The sequence below is a fragment of the Oncorhynchus tshawytscha genome, linkage group LG04 (assembly GCF_018296145.1).
Source record: "Oncorhynchus tshawytscha isolate Ot180627B linkage group LG04, Otsh_v2.0, whole genome shotgun sequence".
Classification (NCBI taxonomy): domain Eukaryota; kingdom Metazoa; phylum Chordata; class Actinopteri; order Salmoniformes; family Salmonidae; genus Oncorhynchus; species Oncorhynchus tshawytscha.
Genome location: NC_056432.1, coordinates 50,993,500 through 51,020,229, shown reverse-complemented (window position 1 = coordinate 51,020,229; position 26,730 = coordinate 50,993,500). Strand labels below are relative to the sequence as shown.

At 42.1% G+C, this 26,730-nt stretch overlaps 1 protein-coding gene across 3 annotated transcripts; it reads right to left on the bottom strand.

The window, feature by feature from the left end:
* LOC112248959 (zinc transporter ZIP1) lies at window positions 1-26,730 on the bottom strand. Of its 3 annotated transcripts, none has more exons than XM_042320847.1 (4): window positions 26,673-26,730; window positions 4,346-4,476; window positions 3,689-4,009; window positions 1-1,629 (listed from the first exon to the last, which is right to left on the bottom strand). In XM_042320847.1, exons 3-4 carry the CDS (start codon window positions 3,980-3,982, stop codon window positions 1,276-1,278), a joined length of 648 nt encoding a protein of 215 aa, XP_042176781.1. In that variant the 5' UTR covers window positions 3,983-4,009; window positions 4,346-4,476; window positions 26,673-26,730; the 3' UTR covers window positions 1-1,275. The 3 variants fall into 3 exon arrangements, with proteins under 3 accessions (XP_042176781.1, XP_042176780.1, XP_024274203.1); XM_042320846.1 differs by lacking the exon at window positions 26,673-26,730 and adding an exon at window positions 23,156-23,245; XM_024418435.2 differs by lacking the exon at window positions 26,673-26,730 and adding an exon at window positions 14,637-15,152.

The window sequence follows — 26,730 nt, the reverse complement described above, 5'->3', positions numbered from 1 at the left end:
TCATAGCCAACTTGTTTAATCATTATTTTACTGCAACAGTGTCAGAGAGGAGAATGGAGGAGTAAGAGGAAGCTGAGGGCCACTTGAGATAGTGTTGTTATAAATTTGAAACTTTGATTACACAAAAGAAACATGACTCATGGCTGGGGTAGGGAAACTATCAACACAACGAGGAACCGAGTCAGGAAAACACAGGTTAAGAAGTTCAACTTCAGCACATGTTAAAATAACAATCTCTCTTTAACATGTTGGTCAGAATGGTTTGTCTTATAAAAAAAAATCTGTTGCTGTGCCCTTGAGCAAGGCACTTAACCCAAATTTGCTCCAGGGGCACCGTACTACTATGGCTGACCCTGTAAAACACATTTCACTGCATCTATCCGCTGTGTGACAATAAAACAATCTTTCTTTGTCAGGCATAGTATAGTTCCCAAGGTGAAAACAATTTGTTCCACAATGGCGATAAAACATTTAATACTTCAATTTAACTGTGGAGGCTCACAACTTAACTGTGGGCACACATCCAAAAGTGTAAACATGATGCGATTGACATTTTAACCTGTATACATAATGAGATATTGATGTGACGGATTCATTTGACTATTAAGAGATATCATGTTAGTCTTGATACGAGTCTTTTTAGCTAACATTCCACTCCTTGCCACACCTGTCATTTGCCAAAGGGACCAGGCAATCATGATGTCAGTATGAACAGCACTTTTTTCAGTGATCTTCAGTTATGTGAAAAATGTTACAAACAGCGATTGTTAAAAGAAAATATACTTTAAAAAAAAAGATAACCACTGGTATGTATGCCACAGGATAAACAACTAATATTGCCACATTCTGTGTGCTTATTATTTTTCCAGTGCTAAAACAACCAAATTAAAAAGTATTACTTAACTAAATATAATCTATTTTGAAATCATTAAAAGTTCTTAAATTTAAAAAAACTGTCTTACCATCCTTGGCTGTGAAATTAAAATCTATGCTAAAAGCAGGATAAAAAATACCAATGAGTGTCAATCACCCTTAAAAACAAAAATACTGAGTAAGGACAGCTGTGACCATCAAATAAAAGTGGCACAGCCAGACACGGGCACTGTAATCTCCCCTGCATCAACCCTGCAGTAAAACGGGACCGTTTTTATGTTTCCCTTCTCCCTGAGACATCTCCCATTATGGCGACCCTAGTACAGAACATCAAGTCCCGTGATTCATATGAGCCACACCCATATTCCTGCAAGGTCAGTTGCTCCAGTGGGTGACATCCTCTCAGCTCAGGAAGGTGAGGCCCGCCATGACGCTGAAGCCCAACAGGATGAAGAACACCTTGAGCAGCTGGTTCTCCGGGGAGTTCAGCTCGTGAGGCAGGATCTCCATGAAGGTGATGTAAATAAAGGTCCCGGCCGCCAGCCCCTCCAGGATGGCCTGGATCAGAGCGCCTGCCGCCAGCTGAGCCTCGATAACCCCGATGCCCACTCCGATGCCCAGCGGAGACATCATGGCGAAGACGCCCACGTAGGCCGCAACCCACATGGGCGGGACTGCGCTCTGCACCAGCTTCACCGACAGGCTGAACACGATGATGCTTTTGTGGACCACAATGGCGATGCAGATCTCTAATACCTGGATAGGATGGGGAGAAAACAAGATTAGAGGTTAAATTCCTCTCCTACATCCTTTCTCTTTCATCATCGCAGTAAGATGAAGACAGCTGTATAAGATCAACACAAGCTGTAGAAATGACTGGTATATAAATTACACCTCTCATTTATAATTCTTTGAAAAGTCTATTAACAGGTTAGCCTAAATAGATCTGTCACTTCAAGCCAGATAAGGGTCTTTGATCAACCAGGGAAAGCGGTAGTCAGATGTTTTCAGACCTCAAAGTAGTCTAATATCAAATTAAGTTTGCGTTACCAGGCCATCTGTTTTGTAGATCCAGGGTCGTATTCACTACGAAACAAACGGGCCAAAACAGGGAGGGACCTACCTGAATTTGTCCAATAAGAAACACGTGTTTTTGCTTTCGCTATATTTAGTTTTTTGCGACAATGCAAAATATTTTTGCTACGGTGTGTACCAATGAATACGACCCTTCTATAGTCCACAATCCCAAATAAATGGAAAAAAGATCATTTCCAGATTCCCTGTGCTGCTCTTTTCCATTTATTTGGGGTTGAGGCTATAGCTGGATCTACACAACCAATTACATAGGATGTGGACATGACATCAGACTATGTTTGAGATCTGAAAACATGTGACAACTTTTGATTTGAATGTAATGTCCCTTTACCAGTTAAAAGTTACATTCCGGTCTTTCCCACTCCTCTTCTTTCTACCACAGTGAGTGCTCACGTCAATCAATGTGTCAGAAACTTGCATGTCTTTATAGTGTATTGACTTTTGGTAAAATATCTCAGAGCCTTTTGCCATTAGAATCCGCTGACATGGTGCATGCTGTGTGAGTGATGTTATACTGAGGATGTGGGCGAAAGTGCATGGAAATAAGGCATGTCTCTCACTTCCCTCTGCCTCTCTACATTGTATAAATGAACAAGACACTCTAAACCTCCTGACACTACGGGTGATTGGAAAGAGTTGTCCTAGGGCTTTCCCCTTCTAAGCACAGCAACAACCTTCACTGTGCTTTTGTGATGGAAAGAGACTGCCCTGAATACCAACAAAGGACAATACAGTGAAAAGGAGAACGGTCTGTGAAGATAAAGTCGAAGAGCACATCTCATGAAAAGCACGGGTTAGAAATATCTACTTTATTCCCCCCCCCAAAATAGAAATAACACCATACTCCCCGCACTCTAATGTACAACTTGACGAGAGCTAAGTAAATGAGTAACTTATTTGGGAATTCTAAATATGGCAGGTGTTTTAGATATATTTTACCTTATAAATCGTTGGAGACAAATGTGAATCCAGTCATATGGAAGCAAACTGAAGCATTTCAACTTTCCCATTGTATTGTTTATGAACTGCTGTTTACATTATGCAGAATTGAAATTGTACGGCCTTTTAAATTGCAAGGATGGGCACTCTCGAATGTATTAATTATAGGCTACCCCGACTCTCTCTGTTTCCTATCATCGTTCTTGCCAATATCCAGCAACTTCGCATAGCCATTGAAGAGGGACAATATTCCACAGGCCACAATCAACAGCCTGATAAACTCTATGCGAAGGAGATGTCGCGCTGCATGAAGAAAATGGTGGTCACACCAGATACTGACTGGTTTTCTGATCCATGCCGCTACTTATTTTAAGGCATCTGTGACCAACAGATGCATATCTGTATTCCCAGTAATGTTAAATCCATAGATTTCAATTTATTTCAATTGACTCATGTCCTTGTACGAACTGTAAATCAGTAAAATCTTTGAAATTGTTGCATGTTGCGTTTATATTTCTGTTCAGTATAAATAATACAAATTGTATTTTCATTTGAAGAAAGAAGTAGTTGAATATTATTGGAATCTATTTGAAGATACACTTGGAAAGTATTGGCATGCATTTGAAATGTATGGGTGCATTTGTTTTAGCTGACCCAGTGCCACATGTGGGCAGAGATTTCCCTTTTAGGACCAACATAATGGTTTAATATGTGCCCTGGGCGAGCTAAAACAAATGGATCTATTGTGCTATTTAAGTGAAGCTCGCTCTCCAGCACCTACCTTTGAGTCTGTGGTCTGCAGCCCGATGGCCAGGCCCTCGAACACAGAATGCAGGGAGAGCGAGAAAAAGAGCATGAACGAGCGAAAGGAGGAGTGGGCCTGGAGGTCCATGTGGACATGATGGGCACTACCCTCCAGGTTGGTGGACGAGGCTTTCCCCTGCCCGTGCCCATGGCTGTGCCCGTTGGCCTGCATCAGAGGTGCTCTCTCCTGGTCTGACCCTTGCATGGCATCTTGTCTGCAGTTCAGAGCGATCCTCTCCACGATTAGCACAGTGAAGAAGCCTGCAGCCATGATGAACTCTGGAAGGGGGAAGCTGGTCTGTTTGAGAGAGGTGAAAACAACGAAAGTAAGAGTTCTGTTTAAATAAACGCCAAGGATTAGGGATATATATATATATATATATAAAAGTAAGTAGTCCTTAACACATCACCAGGCAATGAACCTGTGGATTAATAACTTCTACACTAACTAGCACATTTCCCCATGTTTTACAGATACAGTAGAACTAAAGTATAACTGTTGTAACTATCCCTTAATACATTGGTTTGTGCCATGGATAATCATATAGCTTTTTGTCATTTTACAAAGGGGATGGGAGTGTGGCCAGGCATCAATGACACTTTGTGATGTTGCTGACAGACAGAAGACACTTACGTCCACCCTCCGTTGGGCCAGCTCAGCATTGATGTCCGACAGGTAGTCTGGGATGATGTCCAACAGACAGGCAGCCAGGAAGACGCCTCCGGCAAAACAGCTGATGAAACTCAGGACCACCCGATGGGTTTCTGCATGATCAAAAAATGCTACTGTTTAATGACTTTTCCCACATTTTGTTGTTACAGCCTGAATTTAAAATAGAACAAATGTAGATGTTTTTTTGTGTCACTGACAATATCCCATAATGTCAAAGTGGAATTATGTTTTATTTTTTACAAATTCATAAAAAACGAAAAACTGAAATGTCTTGAGTCAATAAGTAGTCAACCCCTTTGTTAAGCCTAAATAAATAACTTCAGGAGTAAAAATGTGCTTACAAGTCATAAAAGTTGCACGGACTCACAGTGTGCAATAATAGACAGTCATGATTTTTGAATGACTGTCTCATTTCTGTACCCCACACAGTCAAGCTGTGAATTTCAAATACAAAAAGACCAGGGAGGTTATTCAATGCCTCGCAAAGAAGGGCACCTATTTGTAGATGGGTTAAAAAAAGTAAAAATATATTTTTAAATAAAAATCAGATATTGAATATCCCTTTTAGCATGGTGAAGTTCTTAATTACACTTTGGGTGGTGTATCAATACACCCAGTCACTACAAAGACACAGTTGCCGGAGAGGAAGGAAACTGCTCAGGGATTTCAACATGAGGCCATGTTGACTTTAAACATGGTGACTTTAAAACAGTTACAGAGTTTAATGGCTGGGATAGGAGAAAACTGAGGATGGTTCAACAACATTGTCGTTTTTTTTATTTAACATTATCAGGAAATATTCCAAAAATATAGAAATCAGCTCGTGCTGCCACTCCATAAGGGTAGTGATCTAATAATTATCATCAAATTTCAAGGATTCCTTGTCTAAGATTCTTGAATCCTTTGTAAATGTACAACTTTGCTCTTTATTTGAGAAATGGCCTGGGCATAAAACTATTACAGCAACCATTTTAGTTGTTAATGATCTTTAGACACTAAAATGAAATGTGCTGCTTTGTTTGTGGACCTGTCAAAAGCTTTTCATACTGTTGATCATGCTATTTTATTGAATATGTTGAGCCTGAGCTCTGATGCCGTTTCATGGTTATCTTAGTGACAGAAGTCAGGCCATCATGACTACATTTCTTGAAGTGCATAAAGGTGTACCACAGGGAGTGATTTTGGGACCTGTTCTCTTCACCATTTATATAAACACCATTGGTCAATCTGAAACTATTATGTTTATTTTTTTATTTTTTTTTATTTCACCTTTATTTAACCAGGTAGGCTAGTTGAGAACAAGTTCTCATTTGCAACTGCGACCTGGCCAAGATAAAGCATAGCACTGTGAACAGACAACACAGAGTTACACATGGAGTAAACAATTAACAAGTCAATAACACAGTAGAAAAAAAAGGGGGAGTCTATATACATTTTGTGCAAAAGGCATGAGGAGGTAGGCGAATTATTACAATTTTGCAGATTAACACTGGAGTGATAAATGATCAGATGGTCATGTACAGGTAGAGATATTGGTGTGCAAAAGAGCAGAAAAGTAAATAAATAAAAACAGTATGGGGATGAGGTAGGTAAAAATGGGTGGGCTATTTACCGATAGACTATGTAAAGCTGCAGCGATCGGTTAACTGCTCAGATAGCAGATGTTTGAAGTTGGTGAGGGAGATAAGTCTCCAACTTCAGCGATTTTTGCAATTCGTTCCAGTCACAGGCAGCAGAGAACTGGAACGAAAGGCGGCCAAATGAGGTGTTGGCTTTAGGGATGATCAGTGAGATACACCTGCTGGAGCGCGTGCTACGGATGGGTGTTGCCATCGTGACCAGTGAACTGCGATAAGGCGGAGCTTTACCTAGCATGGACTTGTAGATGACCTGGAGCCAGTGGGTCTGGCGACGAATATGTAGCGAGGGCCAGCCAACTAGAGCATACAAGTCGCAGTGGTGGGTGGTATAAGGTGCTTTAGTGACAAAGCATTATGTATGCTATTGCCCCAACTATTGATCTGGCTGTGACAAAACTAGTCAGATGTTATAGCTATGCAGGAATCCCTTGCGGATTTAAAACTTGTGCTTAATACAGGCAAAACTAAATACAAACTCTCAGAATTTTTCAGATGAACTATATGTTCACTCATTTGATGGTTCTCCAAGCGGATGTGCTCCTGCATATAAATACTTAGGCATTCGGATTGATATGGATTTGACGTTTAAAAAAACATAGACCAGCTGGTTAAGAAGCTAAGATTCAAAGTTGACTTTTTCTACAGAAACAGATCGTGCCTTTCTCTAAGCAGTAGGAAGCAGATTATTCAGTCGACCTTTTTAATCCTAACCTTATCTGTTCTTGATTATGGCGACATATTCTTCCAAAGAGCAGCTGCTACTACTGTTAAACATGTGGATGCCATCTGCCATTGTGCCCTTCATTTTGTTGCAGGTGACACTCATCACTGCATCCTGTATCAAACGGTTGGCTGGACTCAGCTAAAGACCCATAGATCTCTACATTACACACTTTTCGTTTTCAAAGGCTCTACTTCCATCTTATCTACCTTTGCTGATGACGTACAGACACTGGAGTTGCCTAACCCATTCAAAGGATTGGTTAATGCCTGCCTGACAGAAGTTGTCTGATTAATTTAAGTTGTGAATCAAGGAAACTATATCATCTTTCTTATGGGTCTAAATCAGCTGTGAAACTGGTCAGAAAAGAGACACTTTACAAAGATACACTAATTGATACAAAAAAAACGGGAAGTGATGTGCAATCAAACACTCTGGGAGCACTGAAATGAAACGGCCATGATAGCTCCTAATGTCACCCTCTGCTTAAAGGACAAGAGAGAAGCAACAGAGATAATCATTGCACAAATACAGAAGTGAAAACGACCCATCATTGCACAAAAACAGAAGTGAAAATGACTCATCAGCAAATCAACCATAGCAAAACAAAAGCGGACTTAAAATTAATTTGTTTTACCTTTATTATACTAGGCAAGTCAGTTAAGAACAAATTCTTATTTTCAATAACGGCCTAGGAACAGTGTGTAAACTACCTTGTTCAGGGGCAGAAGGACAGATTTTTACCTTGTCAGCTCGAGGATTCAATCTTGCAACCTTTCGGTTACAAGTCCAATGCTCTAACCACTAGGCTACCTGCCGCCCCAGGTGTGGACGGGATAGGAATGGCCCATACAATTTAGGCACACATTAAACAGTCTCTTATCACAGTAAACGTTATGGTCCTTCATTGTTTTAGGTATGCCCTGAGTCATAGTGTACAGTCTTGGCCAAAAGTTTTGAGAATGACACAAATATTAATTTTCAAAGTCTGCTGCCTCAGTTTGTATGATGGCAATTAGCATATACTCCAGAATGTTATGAAGAGTGATCAGATGAATTGCAATTAATTGCAAAGTCCCTCTTTGCCATGAAAATGAACTGAATCCACAAAAAACATTTCCACTGAATTTTAGCCCTGCCACAAAAGGACCAGCTGACATCATGTCAGTGATTCTCTCATTAACACAGGTGTGAGTGTTGATGAGGACAAGGCTGGAGATCACTCTGACATGCTGATTGAGTTAAAAAAAAATACTGGAAGCTTCAAAAGGGCGGTGCTTGAAATCATTGTTCTTCCTCTAACCAATCATGGTTATCTGCAAGGAAACACGTGCAGTCATCATTCCATTGCACAAAAAGGGCTTCACGGGCCAAGACATTGCTGCCAGTAAGATTGCACCTAAGTCAACCATTATCGGATCATCAAGAACTTCAAGGAAAGCGGTTCAATTGTTGTGAAGACGGCTAAAAGGGCACCCAAGAAAGTCCATCAAACGTCAGGACCGTCTCATATAGTTGATTCGGCTGCGGGATCGGGGCACCACCAGTACAGAGCTTTCTCAGGAATGGCAGTAGGGAGGTGTGATTGCATCTACACGCACAGTGAGGCAAAGACTTTTGGAGGATGGCCTGGTGTCAAGAAGGGCAGCAAAGAAGCCACTTCTCTCCAGGAAAAACATCAGGGACAGACTGATATTCTGCAAAAGGTACAGTGATTGGACTGCTGAGGACTGGGGTAAAGTCATTTTCTCTGATGAATCCCCTTTCCGATTGTTTGGGGCATCCGGATAAAAGCTTGTCCGGAGAAGACAAGGTGAGCGCTACCATCAGTCCTGTGTCATGCCAACAGTAAAGCATCCTGAGACCATTCATGTGTGGGGTTGCTTCTCAGCCAAGGTAGTGGGCTCACTCACGATTTTGCCTAAGAACACAGCCATGAATAAAGAATGGTACCAACACATCCTCCGAGAGCAACTTCTCCCAACCATCCAGGAACAGTTTGGTGACAAACAATGCCCTTTCCAGCATGATGGAGCACCTTGCCATAAGGCAAAAGTGATACCTAAGTGGCTCGGGGAACAAAACATCAATATTTTGGGTCCATGGCCAGGAAGCTCCCCAGACCTTAATCCCATTGAGAAATTGTGGTCAATCCTCAAGGAGGCGGGTGGACAAACAAAACCCCACAAATTCTGACCAACTTCAAGCATCGATTATGCAAGAATGAGCTGCCATTAGTCAGGATGTGGCCCAGAAGTTAATTGACAGCATGCCAGGGTGGTTTGCAGAGGTCTTGAAAAAGAAGGGTCAACACTGCAAATAGACTCTTTGCATCAACTTCATGTAATTGTCAATAAAAGCCTTTGACACTTATGAAATGCTTGTAATTATACTTCAGTATTCCATAGTAACATCTGACAAAAATGTGTGAAGACACTGAAGCAGCACACTTTGTGAAAATTAAGATTTCTGTCATTCTCAAACCCTTTGGTCACGACTGTATAATATATATTGGCAGGTGACATACAGAGAAAACTGGGCCTAAAGAGAAAGTTAAAAAGCAGGGATGTATTCACTAGAAACCAAACTTAGGCAAATGGGTTAAAACTGTGAGGGACCTACCTGAACTTGTCCAATAAGAAACACTTGTCTTTAGGCCTTTTTAATAAAAATAAGAATGATATGGTTGCTCACAATATTAAGACCTTTGATTTCTGTCTACAAATATTATTAGTTTCCGTTGCAAAAAGTTGCGCTACGGTTTGCACCAATAAATTTACCTCTGACTCCAAGAAGGGCTGCGTTCAGTATTTTTTAAAACTTTCTTGAACGTTCAATTGAACGGAAACTGTGCTGAACAAACAGGATGTGATCAGTACGTTTTTGCATTTAATTGAACAGAAACAGTGCAGTTTCTATTTTTTATTTCACCTTTATTTAACCAGGTAGGCCAGTTGAGAACAGGTTCACATTTACAACTGCAACCTGACCAAGATAGAGCAAAGCAGTGCAACACAAACACAGAGTTACACATGGGATAAACAAATGTAGTCAATAACACAATAGAAAAATCTATATACAGTGTGTGCAAATGGAGTAAGATTAGGGAGGTAAAGCAATAAATAGGCCATAGTGGCAAAATAATTACAATTTAGCAATTAAAACACTGGAGTGATAGATGTGAAAGTAGAGATACTGTGGTGCAAAGGAACAACAACAACAAAAAATAACATGGGGATGAGGTAGTTGGGTGGGCTATTTACAGATGGGCTGTGATCGGTAAGCTGCTCTGACACTTGCGTCACTGGGCAGCTCGTGGCTGGGTTTCCTTTGTAGTCCATAATAGTTTTCAAGCCCTGCCACATCCAACGAGCATCAGAGCCGGTGTAGTAGGATTCAATATTAGTCCTGTATCAAATCAAATCAAATCAAATTTTATTTGTCACATACACATGGTTAGCAGATGTTAATGCGAGTGTAGCGAAATGCTTGTGCTTCTAGTTCCGACAATGCAGTAATAACGAACAAGTAATCTAACTAACAATTCCAAAAAACTACTGTCTTATACACAGTGTAAGGGGATAAAGAATATGTACATAAGGATATATGAATGAGTGATGGTACAGAGCAGCATAAGCAAGATACAGTAGATGATATCGAGTACAGTATATACATATGAGATGAGTATGTAAACCAAGTGGCATAGTTAAAGTGGCTAGTGATACATGTATTACATAAGGATGCAGTCGATGATATAGAGTACAGTATCTACGTATGCATATGAGATGAATAATGTAGGGTAAGTAACATTATATAAGGTAGCATTGTTTAAAGTGGCTAGTGATATATTTACATCATTTCCCATCAATTCCCAGGAAGTCCAGTACCCAGTTGCACAGGGCGGGGTCGAGACCCAGGGTCTCGAGCTTGATGACGAGCTTGGAGGGTACTATGGTGTTGAATGCCGAGCTGTAGTCGATGAACAGCATTCTCACATAGGTATTCCTCTTGTCCAGATGGGTTAGGGCAGTGTGCAGTGTGGTTGAGATTGCATCGTCTGTGGACCTATTTGGGCGGTAAGCAAATTGGAGTGGGTCTAGGGTGTCAGGTAGGGTGGAGGTGATATGGTCCTTGACTAGTCTCTCAAAGCACTTCATGATGACGGATGTGAGTGCTACGGGGCGTTAGTCGTTTAGCTCAGTTACCTTAGCTTTCTTGGGAACAGGAACAATGGTGGCCCTCTTGAAGCATGTGGGAACAGCAGACTGGTATAGGGATTGATTGAATATGCCCGTAAACACACCGGCCAGCTGGTCTGCGCATGCTCTGAGGGCGCGGCTGGGGATGCCGTCTGGGCCTGCAGCCTTGCGAGGGTTAACACGTTTAAATGTCTTACTCACTTCGGCTGCAGTGAAGGAGAGACCGCATGTTTTCGCTGCAGGCCGTGTCAGTGGCACTGTATTGTCCTCAAAGCGGGCAAAAAGTTATTTAGTCTGCCTGGGAGCAAGACATCCTGGTCCGTGACTGGGCTGGGTTTCTTCCTGTAGTCCGTGATTGACTGTAGACCCTGCCACATGCCTCTTGTGTCTGAGCCGTTGAATTGAGATTCTACTTTGTCTCTGTACTGGCGCTTAGCTTGTTTGATAGCCTTGCGGAGGGAATAGCTGCACTGTTTGTATTCAGTCATGTTACCAGACACCTTGCCCTGATTAAAAGCAGTGGTTCGCGCCTTCAGTTTCACACGAATGCTGCCATCAATCCACGGTTTCTGGTTAGGGAATGTTTTAATCGTTGCTATGGGAACGACATCTTCAACGCACGTTCTAATGAACTCGCACACCGAATCAGCGTATTCGTCAATATTGTTGTCTGACGCAATACGAAACATCTCCCAGTCCACGTGATGGAAGCAGTCTTGGAGTGTGGAATCAGCTTGGTCAGACCAGCGTTGGACAGACCTCAGCGTGGGAGCTTCTTGTTTTAGTTTCTGTCTGTAGGCAGGGATCAACAAAATGGAGTCGTGGTCAGCTTTTCCGAAAGGGGGCGGGGCAGGGCCTTATATGCGTCGCGGAAGTTAGAGTAACAATGATCCAGGGTCTTTCCACCCCTGGTTGCGCAATCGATATGCTGATAAAATTTAGGGAGTCTTGTTTTCAGATTAGCCTTGTTAAAATCCCCAGCTACAATGAATGCAGCCTCCGGATAAATCGTTTCCAGTTTGCAGAGAGTTAAATAAAGTTCGTTCAGAGCCATCGATGTGTCTGCTTGGGGGGATATATACGGCTGTGATTATAATCGAAGAGAATTCTCTTGGTAGATAATGCGGTCTACATTTGATTGTGAGGAATTCTAAATCAGGTGAACAGAAGGATTTGAGTTCCTGTATGTTTCTTTCATCACACCATGTCACGTTAGTCAAAAGGCATACGCCCCCGCCCCTCTTCTTACCAGAAAGATGTTTGTTTCTGTCGGCGCGATGCGTGGAGAAACCCGCTGGCTGCACCGCTTCGGATAGCGAAGAGAGATCCAGTTAGCCATGTTTCCGTGAAGCAGAGAACGTTACAGTCTCTGATGTCCCTCTGGAATGCTACCCTTGCTCGGATTTCATCAACCTTGTTGTCAAGAGACTGGACATTGGCAAGAAGAATGCTAGGGAGTGGTGCACGGTGTGCCCGTCTCCGGAGTCTGACCAGAAGACCGCTTCGTTTCCCTCTTTTTCTGAGTCGTTTTTTTGGGTCGCTGCATGTAATCCACTCCGTTGCACTGGTTGTAAGGCAGAACACAGGATCCGCATCGCGAAAAACATATTCTTGGTCGTACTGATGGTGAGTTGACGCTGATCTTATATTCAGTAGTTCTTCTCGGGTGTATGTAATGAAACCTAAGATGACCTGGGGTACTAGTGTAAGAAATAACACGTAAAAAAACAAAAAACTGCATAGTTTCCTAGGAACGCGAAGCGAGGCGGCCATCTCTGTCGGCGCCGGAAGTAGATCTGGAAGTAGATCTGTATTGATGCTTTGCCTGTTTGATGGTACGTCTGAGGGCATAGCAGGATTTCTTGTAAGCTTCTCGATTTGTGTTCCGGTCCTTGAAAGCATCAGCTCGAGACTTTAGCTTAGTGTGGATGTTGCCTTCATTCCATGGCTTCTGACTGGGATACGTACCTACGTTCCCTGTGAGGACGATGTCGTCAATACACTTTTTAATGAAGCCGATGACTGACTCCTCAATGTCATCAGATGAATCACGGAACATATTCCAGTTTTTGCTATCAAAACAGTCCTGTAGCTTAGCATCCGCTTCATCAGACCACTTACGTATTGAGTGTGTCACTGGTACTTCCTGTTTGAGCTGCTTGTAAGTAGGAATCAGTTCCAAGCATATTTCTCCAGTCCCACAAAAAAGTGCCTATGCAAAGCCCTCACTGTCACCCAAATGTATTTGTGTTTCGGCCTGCCTGCCAGCAGAAAATCTTGTGTGTTTGTAGGATACATGCCCTTCCCCCTCCCTCCAAAGTGTAGTCTACTGTAGCTACTGACTTTACACCATGATTCAGAAATTAGGGAGATTTTTAATGAGATAATGGATTAACTTTTTCAATGCTAGTTAAGGATAGTATACTTATCGCGTTTCACATTGGATTTATTAATGACAAAAAGGTAAGATGTGTTTTTATTTTAATTCTGGTGCCAATCAAGGACTCGATCTGGTGCAACATTAGTTAAGCCAACTCTCTGAAGTTCAAAGACATTCAAAGTTCCTTCATAGAAGCCGCTCCTCCATATGTATAACTCTGTGGGCCTAATTCAGATAATGCATGTCCTAGGAACAAGATGCCCAGCGCTTTATGCTCAGCGCTCTTCTCACCCATGAAATTGAATTTGCATCTCACACCCTACACTAGTCTGTCAAATGCATGTACATAGCTTGCCCACTCCATAGCAAGCTGCTCTACCTATTGGTGAAGTAATTTAATGTTGAGCTAAATGTAAAAACAATAAAACCGTATATAGCCTAGTTAATGTTGTTTTGTTGATCTTTATTTGTTATTTTCATGTATTTATTTTTTTCAGTTTATTTAGTAAATACTTGCCACTTATTTTTCTTAACTGCATTGTTGGTTAAGGGCTTGTAAGTAAGCAATTCACTGTAAGGTACCTGTAGTATTGTGTGACAAACACATTTTGATTTGATAAATTGTCATTTGTCGGTTATAAACCAAAGGAAGAAACAAAGATAAACACTAGTTCACAGCAAACACGTGATTGGATTTGGCAAACAAGTAGATGTTGATCACGTTTATGAAGGCATTGCAACAACACTTGCATGTAATTTTCTTCGTCCCGCAACTACCCAGGTATCCATGAACAACCAAACCTAAACTATTCGGTTTCACCAAAATAACGTTTCCATCAACAGAGACATATCCAATATATCTAGGAACAACACGTACGATGTGTCTGGTTGAATGAGTGTTTCGCTATTGAAAAAGCGTTTAAAACACGTTATACAGGTCTCCCTACTCATGTCTGTAAAAGTGGGAGATTACTTGGTAGTTTACTCTCACGTGACCTATAAATGGACTCCAATGCCATAGCAGCCCACACAGGCGGGATATAGTACACCCTGGATCAAAACCTGTTTAAAACGCTTATTTGATAGTGAAGGACACATTCAACACGAATCGTAGGTATTGTTCTTAGAGATATCGGATATGCCTCGTTGATGGGAAACCGAATAGTTTAGGTTGAAGGAAAGGACGCCAAGCAACGGACGCTTCAGCAACGAGCCATCTGGCTCAGCACATCCCAAGTGTGGAATTGCATGGGGTTACAGCGTGATACTAGCCAACTAGTGTATAACTTGTAGGCTGCCTACTGAAACGTACCTGTCCCACTGGTTTCTCTGAACCACTTCATCCGAGCAGGGATAAATCCGAAAAATACGGTCAGGAGTAACAAACCCACGAGGGCGCCTATTTTCACCTGTAACAAGTAGTCCATCTCGATTTGTTACTATACCGGGCTGAATCAAAACAAGCAATTTTGGGATAAGCCTAGTAAAATAGCGATGTAAACCAACGGGCAGCAAGATGAATACGCCATACCAACATGTTTGCGTTACTGGAAAAACAAAAACCTATGCTATTCAAAAACTCATCCCTGTTACACAGACAATTTCAGGAGCTATTTAGGCGCCTACTAGCTAACATTGACATTGTCCTGAAACGTGTTGGAGGACTGCGCTAGTAGTCAGCAGCACAACTGATAACGTCACATGTGTATGGTAATGAGGGAATATTAAAAATAACCTAAACGCATTTCAAAACATTTTAAAAATGACTTTTCCGCCATCGTGTGCCAGCATAATATCCTGCTGTTAGGATAGGTCATATTTGCGTCCTCTTCCGGATGGCCACGCCCACTATGCTAATTTTAAGAATGCAGTACGATTTTCTCAGACAGCGCAGCTCATTGCTGAGTTCACAGAATGTAACGAATTCTTCCTAGGCACATAACGCCTGACCTGATTCTTGTGACCAAACGGGGATATTGAATCAAATCACGATGTCGTACAAGGCCTACTAGGAATGTGGCTCCTTAGTGTGTTCCACAATATAGCTCTTTGTCATGCTAGGCCTAGATCTAAACTTTACACTACTTAATGTTTTCGCATGTACAGCCCCAATAGTTTCGCAATTCCTGACACAAATCGGTGCGCCTGTGTAGTGTAACCCGTTCAAGGGCACTTAAATCAAAGCTTGATGATTTAGCTGATTATTTGAATCAGCTGTGTAGTGCTAGGCCATAAACTTCCGTCTTATCTAATTTTGCTGTTGAAGTGTAGACACCTGAGTTGCCAAACCCGTTCACAGGATTAGTTACTCTTGAGATTCCTATGGCAGGGATGGGCGACTCCTGAGCTGGAGTAGTGTCACACATTTTCTCAATCCCAAGCAAACACAGCTGATTAAAACTAATTGCATTCTAAACTGAAGATCGTGATTAGTTGATTATTGGAGTCAGGTGTGTTAGTTGGGGCAAAAGTGTGACACCAATCAGGCACCTGATGATGCCTGGAGTTTCCCAAGCCCTGTCCTAGGGTTTCCAGCGAGCTTGGTAAATCTGCTTTTCCTTTTAATGCGCCATATTGATTGAACAAAATTCAAAATAAATTTCCTCATGATGATCTGGTGCTGTTCAGGCAATTTAAAGTGTTAATTGGAGAGGAATGTAACTGTTTTCTGGGTGATTAAAAAAATACAATTAATTGTGCTTCCCATAACTGTGTTTTTGTATTTGAATGTGTATATATGTTTTATTATTATAATAATACTAAGGGGCGCACCTTCTTGTGATGATGCGTACTTCATGAGTTGTAACTGAAAATCTACTGGCATTTGGAAAGTTTGAGGTGAGGGAGAATGTGTTGTTGAACAAGTATTAGCATTGTTAATTCGATCCAGCTAGCAAGATACTTATCTGTTAGCTAGCCAGAGAAATGTTGAGCAACATTAGCCAATTTATCTGATTCAATAATTAGCTTACTAATAAAGTCAGACAGTTAACGCGTCAGCAAGCACACGTTACAACATCAGATGAGCTAACATTAGTAACCTAACCAATTCGCAATGATATAACTTGAGGAACCGGTCCTCAAGTTATAATGCCTTAGTTGCTTACTGGACCCTGGCAATCTGTGTGAAATGTTAACTAGGTAACGAACTAACCACTATCTGTTAACTAATGTTTTCCTTCTACAGATGTGGTTCATTTTCAGAATGAGAGAATTAGTGGAAAATGGTGCGTTGCTTGTTAAACAAGTGGATTCAGGGATCAAGTGTAGCTGAGCCTGGTTTAAACTAGATGCCATTATAGAGGTGAATGGAACACCACTCATTTTCCCTCTTTCTCACTTTTGCTGACACATTGTAGAACAGATGTCCACAGGCAGAAAGTGTACAATGTAATAATGTGCAGTGTAGCCCAAGGATATTGTTGTGTTGAACTTGACAGTAACACATGTGAGGGGGATTATACTTTTTTTAAACTCAATGTGATTTATGCACACATGTAGCCTTGTGCACTTGATCAATGTCTGTAGTAGCCATTATAATAGAGCAAAAATAGAATGACTGTTTGTTTCGTTCTATTTCTACTTTAAGATGTTTTTTCCCCCAAGTGCAATATTTCTGTGTGGTCACAAGCGTTATATTATAAAGGCTGTCATGGTTAGCTGCAATATTAGTTTATAGTTGTTTTTCTCAATACTTGAGTGTCATTTGCAGTAAAGTCTAGGCAACAAATAACATTGGATTTCTTTCATTACATTTTTTTAACTTGCGAGTTAGTTTCACATTAACCACTTATTTTACACACAGAGACTGATCATGTAGATCATTCTTTTGTTTAATTAGTTAAAACCTGCTTTCCCCCCTAGAAGGGATTTGTTTTGCATGTTTCAATGTAACAAAAAAAAAGTGTCACCCTTTTGGGCCCTCACAAGTTTGCATCCCTGCAAGTGTCAAACAAAGTGGGTAATGTTAAACCCCCAACTCCTGTCTGTCACTCACCCCATTTAAATATCTTAAACGTATACAGTTGGTGTGGTCTGTACCTTGTGAATATCCCCTTTTGATTGCACAAATATTCCCATTTGTTATCTCTGCTATAAAATAGTTGTTTTTCAGAATTACTGAACGTATGTTAAATGTCTGAGCCTACAGCCCATTAACGATTGACCAGCCAGCCAGGCTACCACACACACTCCTTTCCCTGCCCCCACTTACATACACTCATACAATTCAGGGAAGATCTAAGTCTGTATTTACAAAGTGTCTCAGGGTAGCATTGCTGATCCACGATCACTGATCAGGTTCCTTCCTCTGTGTAGTCAGCAGATGCAGCTGCTGTTTCAGCACTGAGGACTGGACACCTGATCAACTTCCCATTATAGGAAAAGTCACATGTAATAAGTCATCATGGCAATAACATATTTGTCTTAATATTGAATTGATGACATGCTATTATAGGGAATTCTGATTGACTCCTCACACCTGTTTCTTTGGCCACAGTGCACAAAATGATTCATGAAATCGTTTTTTTCCATGCCCTCGCATATACACACACTTAAATCCTTGTTATTGACAACCAAAGAAATGTGTCCTTTGTATATAAACAAATATTTTGGGCAATCTTAAAATTTCAGAAAAGGGCCTATTTTAATTAAGTTAGTAGCTTGTAAAGTCCTCGGGTGGCAGTGGCGAGCAGGAGTTCATCCAGGAGTCTATTTGAGACCAGAGTGTACAGTACAGTGCATTCGGAAAGTATTCAGACCCCTTGACTTTTTCCACGTTATGTTACAGCTTATTTGAAAATGGATTAAAACGTTTTTCCCCTTTATCAATCTACACAGTACCCCATAATGACAAAACATTTTTGGAAATGTATTAACAATAAAAAAAATGTCACCATTAAGTATTCAGACCCTTTATGACGCTACAAGCTTGGCACACCTGTATTTGGGGAGGTTTTCCCATTCTTCTCTGCAGATCCTCAAACTCCGTCAGGTTGGATGGGGAGCGTAGTTGCATAGCAAATGTCAGGTCTCTCCAGAGATGTTCGTTCGGGTTCAAGTCCGGGCTCTGGCTAGGCCAATCAAGAACATTCAGAGGCTTGTCCCAAAGCCACTGTGCTTAGGGTTGTTGCCCGGGTGGAAGGTGAACTTAGTCCCAGCCAGGTCCTGAGCGCTCTGGAGCAGGTTTTCATTAAGGATCTCACTGTACTTTACTCCATTCATCTTTCCCTTGATCCTGACTAGTCTCCCAGTCCCTGCTGCTGAAAAACATCCCCACAGAATGATGCTGCCACTACCATGCTTCACTGTAGGGATGGTGTCAGGTTTCCTCCAGACGTGACGCTTGGCATTCAGGCCGAAGAGTTAAATCTTGGTTTCATCAGACTAAAGAATCTTGTTTCGCATGGTCTGAGAGTCCTTTAGGTGCCTTTTGGCAAACTCCAAGTGGGCTGTCATGTGCCTTTTACTGAGGAGTGGCTTCCGTCTGGCCACTCTATCGTAAAGGCCTGATTGGCGGAGTGCTGCAGAGATGGTTGTCCTTCTGGAAGGTTCTCCCATCTCCACAGAGGAACTCTGGAGCTCTGTCAGAGTGACCATCGGGTTCTTGGTCACCTCCCTGACCAAGGCCCTTCTCCCTGATTGCACATTCTGGCCTGGCGGCCACTAAGTTACCTTTTTGATTCAAATGTTACACGACCTGAGGAGTAGAAGACATGTAACTAATGTTTCAACTGCGATGGCAAACGCGAATGGTAATAGCACCGACTCCAGTCCAACTGTTACAAATCCTCATGCGATCACTCTCCCCACAGATCTTCAGAACCTTTGTACGGTTCTGGTCTCGGAAATTACAGCTACCATTGCCACTCAGCACAAAACTGCCATTGATGCTGCTCTGGACCCTTCTCCGCCATCCTGGAGGGTGTCCAAACCGCTGCGGATGAACAAGGCCACCGAATTGACAGCTTTGAACATGACCTGTGTAACTACAGTGACCGCATAGTAGCCCTTGAAAAAACGGTTGCCTGCCTGAGCTCTGAAAACCAAAAGGTTATTGACAAGAACGATGCAATGTTCGTGTTGTTGGTATACCAGAGAAATGTGAAGCAGGGGACTCCGTTAAGTTCATGTCAGAATTCTTCGCGCCTGTACTGGGTCCGGCCATCATTCCTTCACCCCCGAAGCTGGATAGAGCCCACCGCGTTGGCCCCTCCCCAGTGGGCGGTGACGACAACGCTAACCCTAGACAGTTTATCGTCCGTTTTCACTACTATCGTGACAAGGAGCGCGTCCTCCAGAGGCAGGGCAGAGACCAGCTACACTTCTGCGGATGCAAGGTGTTCATCTTTCCTGACCTCAGCTCGAATGTCGTCAAGAAAAGAGCTAAATTCCTTGCTGTGAAACGCAACCTTCATGAGAAGAGAGTGAAATTCTCACTCCGCTTCCCCGCTCGTCTCCACATTGAACATGCCGGGGGAAGCTACAGTTCGACTCCCACGAGGACACCCAGCATTGGTTCGACAGTCACTTCTGAGCCGTATCTTGGATCTATGACCTACTCTTTTGCCTGGTAGCATGCATAGCCTAGCCTACCCTCTAAGTCAAAGGTATGTTTTGACTTTTACGGCAGGGCCTTTTTGTCCCTGTTGCCATTCCTTTTCTACCCGACAGAACCACTAAAGTTATTGAACTCTGATAAACATGACTAATAATGTCTTGTGTGGTTGTTATTTAAGCTACACGTTTGAGAGGTCCTTTTTATTTGGCTAGATGGCTAGCGTTGTAATGCATGGCTACAATTCCAGGCTTTTGCAGAGCTTTCCTTTGTTTTAGTTTTTTCGTCTAGATACTTACTAAATGACTTTTCACCACTTTATTACGCCCTATTGATCATTCGTACATGTACAGACACTCTGCACCTTTTTATGTTTTGTAACAAGGGAACATACTGAGGGACACTTATTTGGCCATCCTTAAGACACATTGTGTTGCACAGATTGAAGACTCCCTGAGTCAGGACAGTTCCGTTGTACTGTTATGGGGTTTTCTGTCTTTGTTTTGGTTATCTGTTGACCTACTTTACAATTTTGTGAATGCCTTTTCAAATGTTTTCTGTTTGAATGCACTGAAGCTGCACAAACTTCAACCTGCTGTCTCCATTTGCTGGGGAAGGAGACTTTGGGTGGGAGGGGAGGGGGAGTGACCTTTTTTGGTCCTATTTGTTTAAAAAAAAAAAAAATAAGTAATACAATTAAGTATTCTCTTAGGGGTTCCAATGAGACATTTATATCATGCTTCAATCAGGGTGGGTGGTTGAGGGAATTGAGGTAGGTGGGCTGAGGTAAATTACTCAAATGTAAAATGCAAAGGAGAAATGCTAAAAGGTCTCTAATGTACATTAAGCTTTTTATGTGTATGGAACATTTCTGGGATCTTTAATTTCAGCTCATGAAGCATGTAAATTGTTGGTTCCATGTTGCATTTATATTTTTGTTCTGTATATAGATCAATTGTTGGGCTGAAATTTCTCCTGTTGTCATATTTCAATAACACTTTTCTGATTATCTTTTTCAAACAAAGTTAATGTGTCCTACTGCCTCTTTAATGCAGCGTGTTTGTAGTACACTTGTCATCAGTCATTTCAAGTTTCTACAATCAGGACTCAAATGGACTCATTCTACTCGCTACTGCCATCCAGAGAACTTTAAAAGCTACTACATGCAATTTAACTTAATTAAATAGGCCTTTATCTGAAATGTTGATAAGAATGCCCAAAAAATCTTTGTTTATATCCTTGAAAGCACACATTTAGTTGGTTGTCAATACTGATGAGTTTTAGGTCTGCAAAGGCGAGTGCATGATTTAAAAGAAAATCATTTTGTCCACTGTGGCCCAGGAAACAGGTGTGAGGAGTCAATCAGAATGATATTCCACATTATTAAAATGCCATCAATAGACACAAATATTAAGACAATTGTGTCATCTCCACAATGACTTATTACATGTGACTTGTCCTATAATGGAAAGTTGAAACAGCTGCTGCATCTGCTGACTATGTAGAGGGATCTTGATCAGTGATCCTAGAGAGGCAATGCTACCCTGTGAATACAGACTTCGATCTTCCTTGAAGGGTAAGTAAGTGGGGGAGGGGAGTGTACTGCAGGTGTGTGGCAGCCTGGCTGGTCATTTGGTAGTTGGCTGTAGCCTCAGGTCTTTGCCTCTTATCCGACCCCTCCCCTCTCTTTATTTTATAGCAGAGACAACAAATGAGAATATTTGTGCAGTCAAAAGGGAATATACACAAGCTACGGATCACACATTCAACTGTATGTTTAATGGAGTGAGTGACAAGCAGGAGTTGGGGGCTCAACATTTTTATATATTTCACCTTTATTTAACCAGGTAGGCTAGTTGAGAACAAGTTCTCATTTGTAACTGCGACCTGGCCAAGCTAAAGCATAGCAGTGTGAACAGACAGAGTTACACATGGAGTAAACAATTAACAAGTCAATAACACAGTAGAAAAAAAGTCTATATACATTGTGTGCAAAAGGCATGAGGAGGTAGGCGAACAATTACAATTTTGCAGATTAACACTGGAGTGATAAATGATCAGATGGTCATGCACAGGTAGAGATACTGGTGTGCAAAAGAGCAGAAAAGTAAATAAATATAAACAGTATGGGGATGAGGTAGGTAAAATTGGGTGGGCTATTTACCGATAGACTATGTACAGCTGCAGCGATCGGTTAGCTGCTCAGATAGCAGATGTTTGAAGCTGGTGAGGGAGATAAAAGTCTCCAACTTCAGAGATTTTTGCAATTTGTTCCAGTCACAGGCAGCAGAGAACTGGAACGAAAGGCGGCCAAATGAGGTGTTGGCTTTAGGGATGATCAGTGAGACACCTGCTGGAGCGCGTGCTACGGGTGGGTGTTGCCATCGTGACCAGTGAACTGAGATAAGGCAGAGCTTTACCTAGCATGGACTTGTAGATGACCTGGAGCCAGTGGGTCTGGCGACGAATATGTAGCGAGAGCCAGCCAACTAGAGCATACAGGTCGCAGTGGTGGGTGGTATAAGGTGCTTTAGTAACAAAACGGATGGCACTGTGATAAACTGCATCTAGTTTGCTGAGTAGAGTATTGGGAGCTATTTTGTAGATGACATCGCCGAAGTCGAGGATCGGTAGGATACTCAGTTTTACTAGGGTAAGTTTGGCGGCGTGAGTGAAGGAGGCTTTGTTGCAGAATAGAAAGCCGACTCTAGATTTGATTTTAGATCGGAGATGTTTGATATGAGTCTGGAAGGAGAGTTTCCAGCCAGACACCTAGGTACTTATAGATGTCCACATATTCTAGGTCGGAACGTGTGGGTGCAGGCAGCGAACGGTTGAAAAGCATGCATTTGGTTTTACTAGCATTTAAGAGCAGTAGGAGGCCACGGAAGGAGTGTTGTATGGCATTGAAGCTCGTTTGGAGGTTAGATAGCACAGTGTCCAAGGACGGGCCGGAAGTAGAGGTGGATCAGGGAATCTGCGTAGAGGTGGATCAGGGAATCGCCCGCAGCAAGAGCAACATCATTGATATATACAGAGAAAATAGTCTGCCCGAGAATTGAACCCTGTGGCACCCCCATAGAGAGGACCGGACAGCATGCCCTCTGATTTGACACACTGAACTCTGAGAGAATGCAGTCATCAGAAAAACCGAGGCTACTGAGTCTGCCGATAAGAATATGGTGATTGACAGAGTCGAAAGCCTAGGCAAGGTTGATGAAGACGGCTGCACAGTACTGTCTTTTATCGATGGCGGTTATGATATCATTTAGTACCTTGAGCGTGGCTGAGGTGCTCCCATGACCAGCCCCGAAACCAGACTGCATAGTGGAGAAGGTACGGTGGGAAACGAAATGGTCGGTGATCTGTTTGTTTGCAGGGCAGGATAGATATAGGTTTGTAAAAAAATAACAATAAAACAGGTCAATGGCACAAACATTTCTACCTTTTTACTTTACCACTACAATCTGTTCTTAGGACAAAACTGACAAATAACTTGTGTAGAAAGTAAACATCCACAAGTAGAAAAATGTTTTGCAACATTGACTATTTCTGGACTAGCAATCGATGACAGAGTACGCTGCCCAACCTCGTCACTAGAAAGAGGATTTTATCCTGATTTTTTAAATGGTGTCCAATTTGGACAAATATAAATATACACTCTGTGAGATGTTTGGCAAAATAGACCAGCATGCCTCTCCATAGGAAAACAATGGGGGGAGCTCAGAGTTCTAAGCAATGTTCTCTCTAAATTGCGTGTGCAGTAGCTCAAGACTGCTGAGCAGCAGTCAGTGCAGAAATACAGTGGGGCAAAATAGTATTTAGTCAGCCACCAATTGTGCAAGTTCTTCCACTTAAAAAGATGAGAGAGACCTGTAATTTTCATTATAGGTACATTTCAACTATGACAGACAAAATTCGAAGAAAAAAACCCCCAGAAAATCACATTGTAGGATTTTTAATGAATTTATTTGCAAATTATGGTGGAAAATAAGTATTTGGTCAATAAAAAGAAAAAGTTTCTCAATACTTTGTTATATACCCTTTGTTGGCAATGACAGAGGTCAAATGTTTTCTGTAAGTCTTCACAAGGTTTTCACACACTGTTGCTGGTATTTTGGCCCATTCCTCCATGCAGATCTCCTCTAGAGCATTGATGTTTTGGGGCTGTTGCTGGGCAACACGGACTTTCAACTCCCTCCAAAGATTTTCTATGGGGTTGAGATCTGGAGACTGGCTAGGCCACTCCAGGACCTTGAAATGCTTCTTACGAAGCCACTCCTTCATTGCCCGGGCGGTGTGTTTGGGATCATTGTCATGCTGAAAGACCCAGCCACGTTTCATCTTCAATGCTCTTGTTGATGGAAGGAGGTTTTCACTCAAAATCTCACGATACATGGCCCCATTCATTCTTTCCTTTACCCAGATCAGTCGCCCTGGTCCCTTTGCAGAAAAACAGCCCCAAAGCATGATGTTTCCACCCCAATGCTTCACAGTAGGTATGGTGTTCTTTGGATGTAACTCAGCATTCTTTGTCCTCCAAACACGACAAGTTGAGTTTTTACCAAAAAGTTATATTTTGGTTTCATCTGACCATATGACATTCTCCCAATGTTCTTCTGGATTATCCAAATGCTCTCTAGCAAACTTCAGACGGGCCTGGACATGTACTGGCTTAAGCAGGGGGACACGTCTGGCACTGCAGGATTTGAGTCCCTGGCGGCGTAGTGTGTTACTGATGGTAGGCTTTGTTACTTTGGTCCCAGCTCTCTGCAGGTCATTCACTAGGTCCCCCCGTGTGGTTCTGGAATTTTTGCTCACCGTTCTTGTGATAATTTTGACCCCACGGGGTGAGATCTTGCGTGGAGCCCCAGATCGAGGGAGATTATCAGTGGTTTTGTATGTCTTCCATTTCCTAATAATTGCTCCCACAGTTGATTTCTTCAAACCAAGCTGCTTACCTATTGCAGATTCAGCCTTCCCAGCCTGGTGCAGGTCTACAATTTTGTTTCTGGTGTCCTTTGACAGCTCTTTGGTCTTGGCCATAGTGGAGTTTGGAGTGTGACTGTTTGAGGTTGTGGACAGGTGTCTTTTATAGTGATAACAAGTTCAAACAGGTGCCATTAATGCAGGTAACGAGTGGAGGAAAGAGGAGCCTCTTAAAGAAGAAGTTACAGGTCTGTGAGAGCCAGAAATCTTGCTTGTTTGTAGGTGACCAAATAGTTATTTTCCACCATAATTTGCCAATAAATTCATTAAAAATCCTACAATGTGATTTTCTGGATTTTTTTTCTAATTTTGTCTGTCATAGTTGAAGTGTACCTATGATAAATTACAGGCCTCTCTCATCTTTTTAAGTGGGAGAACTTGCACAATTGGTGGCTGACTAAATAAATACTTTTTTTGCCCCACTGTATCAGCCCAAAGAGAGAAGCATGAGATTGAACTTCAATCAATTTTCTAGAGCAGTAGTCACAAACCGGTCAATCTCCAAGGTATACTTAGTCGATTGCCAAACATTGATGTCAAAAAAGTGATACATTTTTTTTCCCCCCCGTCTTGGGCTGTTGGCGGTAGATGCACCTGATTCAGCAGCCCTGCCAGCCGGGTAGGCGAACTGTTGCCATTTTGAACCATTGCATGGCGTCTGAACGTACAAAATCTGCCTTCGTGGCGGGCCCAGAGAGCAAATTAATTACACGTTTGGCCTACCATTGGCCAATCGGATGTCTGCAGTAAAGTAGCATGCATAAAAGAAAGCTATAGCAAAGTTGATACTGTGAGATTTCAAAACGTTTTAACTCGGAGCGCCTGCTCCCTCTGACCAACACAAACAATTATCACAAGACCACTTCTGGTTACTCTCACCGATTCCACAACACCCAACTCCGTGTTCACCCACCCTGAAAAACCTACCACCTGCGATACTAAGCCCACATTCACTTCCATTTCTCCAGCTGTCTTTAGCTCACACTTTCTACCATCTCCATTTTAACCAACTCAAGCTCACCCTTTTTCTCCCTCTCTCTCTCTTAGACCTCCTCTGCCTCTCTTTTTCCCTCCATTCCTCCTCCGTATTCAAAGTATACAGCTGTGTTCAAATACCCATACCAACATACTGTATACTACATACTTAATGAGTATATACTATTAGTTAATTTTAGTATACTGTTAGCGAACAGGATGCTTTCAGTTGAGCGAACTAGCTCTTCGCCTGTCTACAGGAAGTTGATGCTGTTGCTATGTAACCTCTTTTTAGCTAGTTAGCATAACACATTACTAGTTAGACATCTTATAACTTCGGGTGTGTTCGTAAATTTAATGTGGAGTGCCAGAGTGGCTCATAAATTCAGAGCGTTGTCAGATTGTCCGTTTTGTAAATTCAGAGCATTTCGCTCTCGGAGCGCACACTTGGACGCTCGGGCCGAGGAGTACAGTTGATTTGAGCGTCTGACTACTTCCAGACACAAATGAGACCACTCTGACCATTTTACTAACACTAGCAGAGCTGTTTTCATGTCATCCAGAGCGTTTATGACAATTTAATTGTACTTTTTTTTGTCGACATTTACTGACACCAGCCGTATTCAACGGGTGTTGAGCGCTTGTAAATTCATTATTATTCATTATACACTCAGACGTGAGTGCTCTGAAATCGGAGTAGGTAGCCAGAGCGAATTTACGAAAGCACCAGAATGTCCATTGAGAACGTACACGACTATACCAATTAGCTAAGCTAAGAATGACGGGAATAATCAAGTCAATAAACGTTGGGTAGTTGTATAGACTCACCAGCAGCAAGAGCGACATCATTGATGTATACAGAGAAAAGAGTCGGCCCAAAAATTGA